We start from the raw sequence: 10,389 nt of genomic DNA on the forward strand, positions 1-10,389 counted from the left end.
TACAGTGCACCCAGCTTCAGCCTTTAAATGGACTAAGCGAGCCATAAAATCTACTAAAATACTAAAACTTAATGTGAGGCAATAACAATGCTTGATAAAAACAACATATCTTGTATAGCTGTGCCAAATCTTAACCTGTTGGCTAATCAGTACCCAGGCAGCTTTGATATTGGATTTACTGGCAACTATCACTTGTCATTCTACATTTACAGTCATTGTTTTGTTTTTGACCCCGTGTTTTTATTGATTATCAGATGCCAAGATGCAGGAGTTTGACCAGGATTCCCTTATCTCTGATATGTTACCAGGTTTGTGCCATTACATCTTTTGAAAATTTTCTTAAAAGCTGTCTGTGAAGTGGTGAAAACAGGTTTATCTAAAAAACACAGTTGTGCCATATAAGTCAGCAGCCTCACCACATAAAAGTATTTATATTTATAAAAACATCATGAATAATGTTCTGCTGATCACTTGACAAGTTGTGCTTATAAAAAAAACATAAAAAGCATAGTTTTGCTTGTAATTCATGTTTATGTTTGGAGAAATATGTGCTGTCTGCATAGAACACACGCCCTGTTTGAGCCACAGAACTGTGCAAATGTTTTAAACCATAGTTTCAATGTCTAACAAATACATTTTGATCTTTGAAAATGCTCTTGATTAATAGTTCTCATGGCTTTCTTAAGGTTTTGTAAAATTATTTAATGGACATTGGCTGCCTTTTCATTTGTTTTCTGTGCAGTTCTTTTTGCTAACCATGTCAGCATGTATTATTTACTAAGGTGTCTTTTAGTTGACTCACCACTGGTTCATCTTTTAGGTTTAGGATTTTTTTTATGTCTGTGTGATCAAAGACAAGTGTCTTAACAAACTAAACAAAAAATCTTCTGAAAATGGTGATTACTGCACCGGTAATGTGTGGAAAAAACAGCCAAAGTCCAAAGGAAGTAAATAATAATTAAAAAAAAAAACTTCAGAAAGTCTGAAGAGATAATGATGAAGACCTCTCTAAAAGGCCACAAACGAGTCTCAGTTTTTGGATACAAATTAAAAAGAAATGAGGGATGATTCAATTATTTTATTCAAATATATGAATTGGAAGACTGATTAGATAAAAAAAAAAAAATCCTTAGAATTAGAGAATCCTGTTCTGCTTCTTTACCAAACATACTGTTTGAGACAGATGGCTTCGTTACAGATTTCCTTAAGAATCAAACAAAACTCAAGACGTACGTAAAACAGCTGCAGTGAATAAAATCAACAATCAGTTTAACAACAAAGTCCTATAATAAGTATGCAGTCCAATAAACAGCTGATAAAGTGATATGAATGGAAAACAGACAAGACAATGTGCAAATTTCTTGCATAATGATGTTTTTTGTGTGTGTTTCAGAGAATTTAACTGAATTCATGGAATGTTTTGGTAAGTTGCAACAAAATCTCTGGAGAAATGTGTACACACTATAAGAAAGAAAGATTTATGAGTTAAAGTTCATTTGAAAATGTTCTCTTTTGGCACTCCTTATCTAGATCCAGATGAGTTCTCCAATTATTTCAAGTCTGGTTGTTTTGAAGACATCATCAATGACAGTAAGAATTTCCTCTTTAGTCAAACATTTTCTTAAGGATTTTATAGGGATGCACAATATTATTGGCATGGTATTGGCCGATATTATCGATAAAGTTAAATATCTGACATCGGCCATTCCCACAAAATAACTCACCGAAATAAAAGGCACTGTTTATATATATATATATATATATATATATATATATATATATATATATATATATATATATATATGGCACTGTTTTGTATGGCAACCCAATGACAAGAATGCCTGCAGTGCCAGCACGTTATAACGTCACGTGCGCCATTGAGTTTTGATTTGTGAAAAATTACACGTTTGTACTATTCGAGTGTTGTCACTGTGTTAGAGAGTAAATGTCTTGAATAAATTTGACATTAAACATAATCCAAGTTGAAGTATTACATCATTTTCAGCCACTTGTTTGGCATCTGCATTTGGTAGCAGGCCAAACTGACAAAGACCGTGCAGAATAATGTACTTGTAGTATTTTAATTCCACAGCAGAGAAAGCTAAGTAGTTTTTGTAAGTAGGTCTAGGAGCAAGAAATGTCGGTATTGGTTATCGGCCAAATAAGTTTTAACATATTGGCAGATCGGATATTGGCCAAAAATCCAATATTGTGCATTCCATAGTATTTTAGTAATCGTGTTCAGAAAAGCCCAGTTCCCAGCCGTGCTTTTTCAGATCAGTACAGAAATACATGACAGTATCAACTTTTTGTAGTTTCTCTGTCTGTCAGATGCTTCACTGACTCTTACTTCCTGTGCACCACAGATGAGACTCTCAGGCCACTCGAGGCCCCCACCTCATCCATTCACCACAAGGAGCCACAGACAGTGAAGCTACAGAAGAATAAAAGAAAGAGACAGAGAAGTAAAAATCCAGCTTTGTAAAATAGTCTTTAGATTTGTGTTCACAGCCCAGACATACTGGAATTGTAAAGATCTCCATATCGCTTGCAAATTCATTTTGTCTTTTTCAGCTTCCCAGCACACCAAAATGAATCCCACAACAAAAAGACTAAAAGTAACAGGTAACAAATTTGAAGATTTTTAAACTACTAAAAAACATTACAATCTTTAGAGAAATAGTCTGGACTATTTCATAGTAATGTTCTGTCAAATAATTAAGTAGTAAGTAAGTAAACTTTATTTATATAGCACTTATCATAGATACAATCACAAAGTGCTGTACAACAATAAAGAAATAAAGGCTTAAAATAAAACAAAAATAATAACAGCTCATTAATAAAAACAGTAAAACATTTAAATAATTATGAATAGTTAGTACCTTAGCGGACAGCACGGTGGTGCAGTTGGTAGAGCTGCTGCCTCTCAGCGAGCAGGTTACCCTGGTTCAAACCCCGGTCCAGGGGCCTTTCTGGGTGGAGTTTGCATGTTCTCTCCGTGCATGCGTGGGTTTACTCTGGGTACTCCGGTTTCCTCCCACAGTCCAAAAACATGCATGTTAGGCTGATTGGTAACTCTAAATTGTCCCTAGATGTGAGAGAGAGAGACAGTGAATGGTTGTTTGTCTCGTTTGTCTCTGTGTCTCTGTGATGGACTGGAGACCTGTCCAGGGTGTCCCCGCCTCTCACACTGTGATGGCTGGACATGGGCACCAGTGACCCCCGCAACCCGAAAAGGAAGAAGCGGCTAAAGATCAATCAACCTTTATTTATACAGGTAAATCCCATTGAGCCTCGAGGACTCATTTACAAGAGAGACCTGATTTCAACAAAGAAAGATGACAACAATGGACAACAGCAACAACAATAAGCAGTTATAAAAACTCATACTACAGTTTTTTTTTTTTTTTTTTTTTTTTTTTTTTAACAAATATAATGGATGAATGGATGGATGGATGGATGGATAGTACCTTATTAGCCATGGCATCAGTCAAAGAGCACATAAAGAAGCAAAAGCTTTTGTTCATGCTAGGCTAATGGCTAGCCTCCTTTGACTAGCCATTAGCCTAGCCTAGTTGTGTGAATGCTTATGAAGCATTCATACAATTGTGATCCATTTTTCTTGTCCATTTTTTGGCATTTTGTTCCACAATTTTTGTGCCATTTCAGCAAATCATGTATCAAAATGTTCAGCTCTTTCAGGACAATCCTGCTATGACTTTTGGTTTTGGTGCAACTTTAGCTTTTTGAAATATTTAACCTTTCTGCTGTATATTTTGTCTTAGAAAATGAATTGAGTTCATTTTCCAGCCTTCAAATCTTTAGATCTGTTTATTTACAACCTTTCATTGCTCCTTTCACATTTTGTTCTGGTTCAGCTTCGTTCAGCTTCCTTGTGCAAATTTAAACTTTTTTTCAGCTACTTTCAGATAGTTGTTTTTCAGCTGTTTTGTGATCCTTTCAGATTCTTTCTGCTGACTACATAATTTTTGTGCTTCTTCTAACTTCTTTCTGCTAATTTCAGCTTATTATGCTCCTTTCAGCTTATTTATGCAAGTTTCAGCTTTTTCTGCTATTTCAGCTATTTAGCTGGTTTTTATGCTTGTTTTAGCTTTTTCAGCTAATTCCATATTTTTTGCACTCGTTTTAATTGTTTTCAGTCAGCAAAAATGTGATATCTTAATTCCTTCTGGCAATTTAAGCTTCTTACAGCTTTTTTAAGCTGGTGCTTTATTTACTTAATAATTTTTTTTTTCTAATTTCAGCTTTTTTCAGATAATTTACACTTTTTTTTTTGCATTTCAGCTTTTTTCAGCCCAACTGGGAAAACGTGTTCTTCCTACTTTCTTGCTAATTGAAACTTGTTCTACCTTTTCAGCTAGCTCGTTAGCATTTTTAGCTAATTTCAACAGTTTTCAGATAAATTCAACTTTTTCATGGTAATTTCGTCTACTTTCAGCCTAATTAACCCTTTCTGTTAATTTCAGTTGTTATGCTCTTTAAAGCCTAGTTTCACTTATTTCAGCTAGCCATTTTATGCTAATATTAGCTTTTTCAGCTAATTTCACAGTTTTTGCACTCATTTAAGCTTTTTTCAATCTAATTCAGCAAAAATGTGCTCCCTACACTTAGTTCTGTTAACTTAAGCTTCTTTCTGCTATTTTAGCTAATTTTCAGCTGTCTTTTGCTTATTCCAGCTTTTTAAGATAATTTCCTTTTTTTGTGCTCATTTCTGCTTCTTTCAACCTAATTGGGCACAATTGTGCTCTCTCCACTTCCTTCTGGTAATTTAAGCTTCTTTCTACCTCAGCTAATTTTCAGCCTTTTTTTTGTTGTTGCAAATTTCAGCTTTCAGAACTAATTTACACATTTTTGTGCTTATTTTTGCTTATTTAAACCAAATTCAGCAAATATGCCTTCTTTCTTTTTCTAATTTGGGCTTGTTCTTCCTTTTCAGCTACATTTCAGCATGTTTTTGGCTCATTTCAGCTGTTTGTTTTAGCAAGTTCTTCAGCAATAAGCAGTCACACTGCATTTTTGCCAGAAATGCAATTTCTCTAGTTTTGCTTGTTTTTCAGTGTTATGAAACAACTCCTTTTAAAAATGACATACTGGTATGAAAGAATGCTATTAGCATAAAAAGTTGTTTTAAAAGCCTGAAAAACTTTATTAAATATACCCTCAATTGAATAGCCATTAGCTTAGCCTTGAGGAAAACCTTCCCTTTGCCCCATACTCTGCTCTACCGACTGATGTCAATAAGGTAAATAATTACTGAAAACTATTTAACAGAACATCACTTTAGAAATGACCAGACTATCCCATTAAATGGGCAACGCAGAGGAAAAAAGACCATATTACCTTGCTGCTTTTATATGGGGTGCCATTTGTAAAGTTACAGTCAAAAACCATCAGCAATATGTTGGTTTATTTAGCTTTTCATAAGAAAAAAATTGTTGTTTTTTTCCAAAGTCATATTTTCACCATGTTATTCATACATTTATAAATGGCATAGTTCCCAACTAAATATTTAATTTACAAGCTAAATATTTAGTTTACAAACTAAATACTTAACATGCAAGTTAAATATTTAGTTAGTAAACTAAACATTTAGGTGTAAATTAAATATTTAAGTTCCAAGCTGAATATGTATTTTCAAAACTAAACATTTAATTTCCAAACTAAATATTTATTGTCCAAGATAAATATTTAATTTCCAAGCTAAACATTTAATTTCTAAGCTAAACATTTGATTTTCAAAATAAATATTTAATTTACTAACTAAATATTTAACTCGGTGATCTAAACTTTTTTATTTTATTTACCCTTTATTTATACAGGTAGTCTCATTGAGCCACGAAAACCCATTTTCGAGAGACCTGTTTAGGGAGCAGATAGGGGCTAAGGGGCTTGCTCGGGGCCCCAGAGTGGGGCGAATGAGGGTGGAGGGAGGTGTGGGTGTTCCACCTTTTCCACCCAGATTTTGATGTTGAGTTGAACCTGTGACTTTCCAGTCACAAGCCCATCTTCTAACCTCTGCGCCACCACTCCCCCAAATATTTACCTTACATGTTAAATATTTAGATCAAAGTTAAATATTTAGTTAGCAAATTAAATGTTTAGTTTGGAAATTAAATATTTAACTTAGACAATAAATATTTAGTTTGGCTTAGTTTTGAAAATAAATATTTAGCTTGGAAATTAAATATTTAATTTACACCTAAATATATAATTTACTAGCCATTATTTAGTTTTCAAACTAAATACTTAACTTGCAAATTAAACATTTAGTTGGGAACTATGACATTTATAAACGTCTGAAAAACAGAGTGAAAATATGACTTTGAAAAAAAAGTCTTTATTTTCTTATTAAAGGCTAAATAAAACAAAACATTGCTGTTAATTTTTGACTGTGTAACTTTACAAACGGCACCCCATTCGTTTAAACCTTTATCATAGTTACTGTCTGCCATAACAATCCAGAGTCCAGATTCTTGTATCAGTTTATTGCACAAATTACCAACCAACAACCAAATTTTTAATCGTCATCATTTCTTTATCTTTTTGTTTACCAGTTTGATAACATTTTTTTCTCTTCTGGTTTATTCTCCCACTCAATCTTAGTCCCATAAAAAATATTGCAGTTCATGCAAATACTTATATATATATAAACCTTTATGCTGCTGTCATTTTAACATTGCAAATATATTTACATAAAAATAGGCACAGTAGTTTGCGGTCACAAAAAGCAGCAGCAGCTAGCTGCAGCACCTTAGGTTTAGCATGGGGCATTTTCTACAGACTAATTTTTCAATGCTTGTTTGAGAACAACCATATATTACAAATTTAACAATAATGTAAAGGTTTGAATTTAGCATTTAGATTTAAAAAAATGCTGTGGATTTGTTTTCATTAGAGCTGTATTAAGATGGCAGTAATCCACTTTGGTCTTGGTTCTGCTCAGACTAGCCATTAGCTCATCATTCCTATAAGAATTTAACTCTGTTTTTCTAAGTTGATGTTATTAGAAGAGCTGTCTACATTATTTTGAAGGACTGAAACCCATTTTTTACTGTTGAAATAAAATGTTCCAACGCAACGTAACATAGGAACAAGCTCGTTTTTAAGGCAGCTCTGCAGGATTCGTTATCTTCTGTGATGAAGCAGAAATATTGAGTTTCTTTTGTCACCTGATGACTTACTACAATTCTTTAATTCTTCTTGTTTGTAGAGCAACCAGTCACCCCTGACGCAAACGGTGAACTGACCATCACTCCAAGTGAGTTTTTGTGCTTTGTGTTGAAAACTGATATTTTATTGAGAACATCATAGCTTTTAGCAAACCATCCGTCCTCAGTGGTGATTGTTACACGGATCAAAACATCCAAACTGGGCTCGTATCAAAGAGTAAATAAGTACAGAATGTCTTCACAGAGCAGGTGGATCACATGCTGCAGCACTAAGATTTATAGAGGAAAGCTATTCTAACTTGTCACGCTTGGTTTACTTCCTTTGTCGGTTTAAAATGTAGATCAGAAAACGTAAACAGCAAAAAAAGGAAGTGCCATTTTGAAGTTAATCATGTTCGATGTCACTCCGATAAATTGAAAGAAGAACTCAGCTCGCTCAGCTTCCTCAACATTATTTTTTGGTGTGCGCAGTCAAAGTGTGAAGATCACTTTAAAACTTTTGTTCATGTTTACTTTCATTACAGCGATTTACTCTTGATCTCTTAACAGACTGATGGGTACAGCACAGAATCAAATGAGATGTTAACTAGAACTAAAATGGATTATATGTCAATTTTATGCCTACATTAAGAAGTTCAATGAGATTAAATTCTTTCTTTCTGAAATCTGCTCCTTGTTTTCCCTCCTCCGGCTTTGATTCAAGGAACCAGTTTGAACAAAAAAAAGTTAAGCATGTTGTCTTTGGTTGGGTTGCAGGTGCTGAAGCAGAATCTGTGCCAACTCCAACTCCAGAACCAGTTAGAGACCTCCACCCCTCCCCACCACTGTTTCAGGTCTATCCATCCCCACCGGCCACGTCCATTCCCATCCAGCTCATCTCCCTCCCAGACAATTCAGGATATCAGGTGGTCCAGTTGTCCTCTTCTCCTCCTCCTCTCATTGGGCTTCCACTCTCCAACATCACGGCTACGCCAGCGTACATCTTAGGTGAGTTATATGTAAGAAGAAAAACAACAACAACAGATCAGGAAGCTGTAGAAAATATTGTACTGATTAGGTTCATGGTGTGTTTCAGTTGTGGCTAAAATGTGTTGTGTTACAAGCTCAACTGTGCCTAAATGCTGCTGTGATTAGCAGCCACAGACTTAGACTGAGCAGCCAAAACATTATGACCTTTTTCCATAAATGCATTCAGAGCCAAGAATTGTTTTAACACATTTGAATACAAGGTTGAACGTTTCCCACCAGAACATGTTGTTGTATCGTGATACAACATGCATACTTGTGCTTTCATTGCTCATCAATGCTGCAGCTGATTGGTGTACAGAAACATATATTTTGGGGGGAACTTTAACAGCTAGACAAAAATCTTCATGCATTAAAACACTTTATTTTTTCATAACGAACTTGATTGCACCTCTGCAGTGTCTTTCCTATGTGTTTATCACAAGCTATTACTTACTTTTTAGTGACTAATTTGCTCATGTAAAATATAGAGAGGCATTTATGAAATATGAGGGGCCACTGTGGTGTAGAGGTTGGACAGCTGACTAGGGACCAGAAAGTCGCAGGTTCAACTCCCCGCCATGCCCACACGTTGTGGTGTCCTTGAACAAGACATCTAATCCCTAACTGTTTCCCGAGTGTATATCACACGTGTGATGGGTTTGGCAGAGCACTAATTTTGTCATTGTGTATAAACATACATTGATGACAACACATAGCAATTTCTTCGTATTATTATTTGAATTGCTCCTTTAAATTTAGATGTTGAAAAGAAAATTGTTCAATCTACGAGACATCTGTTCCATATCCACTTCAAAAACTTGAATGGAAGATAAAAATATAAAGATACATTTAGTGGGACACCAACTTGATATATGGGAGTCCCTCAGGGCTCAATCCTTGGACTTCTTTCAAATGGCTCTTTTTCTCCATAAAAATTTAAACTGTTAGAATTTTGTGAAGTTAATTGAGTTCAAACTGTGTTTTACACAATCTGAGTGCAGGTTTTTTTAATCAAACACTCCTTCCAGATTGCACTTGTCTTCATCTTCTTATTATGGTGTTAGTGTGATTTTTATTTTATTGTCTTAAATGTCAGTTATATATTACTATTTAATTATATAAGATGGACGGTATCAACATTGTTCTTTTTTTGCTGTTTCTAACTTAGTTCCTGCCACCCCTCCACCCTGCAAACGCAAAGTGCTCCCACTCTCTCCAGGTGAGCACTTATTAATCACAGATTTTGATGGATCTGTGTGTTCAGTGATTGTGTGTTCTTCAGTCCTTAACTTTTACATTTTAAAATAATTTTTCTCTTGTGTTTGCAGTGAACGGAGCTGTAGCACCTGTTCTGATGAGTTCTTTCCCACCCAGTTCTCTGTCAGACATGACCAGCAAAGCAGTGTCCCCACCTCCATCCCCCAGTAACAGTAGGCATCACGATATTTATGATATCCATGAGAATATCTGTGAAAAAAACAAAACAAAACATAATTTGTTGATTTTCAGAGGTGTCCCCCTGTAAGGAGTCACCAAGGTCTCCCACTGTGGATGAAATTCCACGTAAGTCCCTGGAAGCTTCATGGTTACGTTTTTCAGTTTGTTCCCAATTACTTAAAACTTCAATTAATTATTGTGAGCACACAGTTTGGTATTCACATGTTTCTGTCCCTTAGAGCGTGTAAAGGATTATATTCAGCAATACAAGGCACACATGGCTGAAATCTGCCATGATATGGAGGCAGGTTTGAGCCTACATACTCATTACGTAGATGTGCAAGTGACTATGAGAGAGATTGTTCGATCAGGAAAGAACACAAACAACAGTCTGGACAAGGAACTTATAATCACTGGAGATGTAGATCGCCAAAAAAGCTCCATGGAACAGAATCAGGTAAGAGTGTCACCATGATGTGGTTTGCTTTCAAAACGACAAGACCACAGAGTCATGGTCTACAAATCCTGGCAAAACATAGTGAACCACAACTCTAAATAATATTTTATTCAGCTTATCTTGTATTCTAGATTTTTTTTAATCTATCTATCTATCTATCTATCTATCTATCTATCTATCTATCTATCTATCTATCTATCTATCTATCTATCTATCTATCTATCTATCTATCTATCTATCTATCTATCTATCTCTCTCTCTCTCTCTCTCTCTCTCTCTCTCTCTCTCTCTCTCTCT

General features: G+C 35.0%; 1 protein-coding gene across 1 annotated transcript in view; it reads left to right on the top strand.

Moving 5' to 3' along the window:
- The first annotated feature begins 262 nt into the window (after positions 1–262).
- Positions 263–10,389, top strand: part of ciita (class II, major histocompatibility complex, transactivator) — a 21,448-nt gene continuing 11,321 nt past the window's right edge. The window contains exons 1-11 of the mRNA XM_037689513.1: positions 263–308; positions 1,394–1,423; positions 1,531–1,590; positions 2,367–2,465; positions 2,575–2,625; positions 7,232–7,279; positions 7,959–8,177; positions 9,358–9,417; positions 9,527–9,628; positions 9,708–9,761; positions 9,875–10,092. Coding sequence (XP_037545441.1) covers positions 263–308; positions 1,394–1,423; positions 1,531–1,590; positions 2,367–2,465; positions 2,575–2,625; positions 7,232–7,279; positions 7,959–8,177; positions 9,358–9,417; positions 9,527–9,628; positions 9,708–9,761; positions 9,875–10,092 — 987 coding nt within the window. The remainder of the gene's footprint in view (positions 309–1,393; positions 1,424–1,530; positions 1,591–2,366; positions 2,466–2,574; positions 2,626–7,231; positions 7,280–7,958; positions 8,178–9,357; positions 9,418–9,526; positions 9,629–9,707; positions 9,762–9,874; positions 10,093–10,389) is intronic.

The sequence above is a fragment of the Nematolebias whitei genome, chromosome 15, assembly GCF_014905685.2.
Source record: "Nematolebias whitei isolate Nwh7 chromosome 15, NemWhi1, whole genome shotgun sequence".
NCBI classification, from domain to species: Eukaryota; Metazoa; Chordata; class Actinopteri; order Cyprinodontiformes; family Rivulidae; genus Nematolebias; species Nematolebias whitei.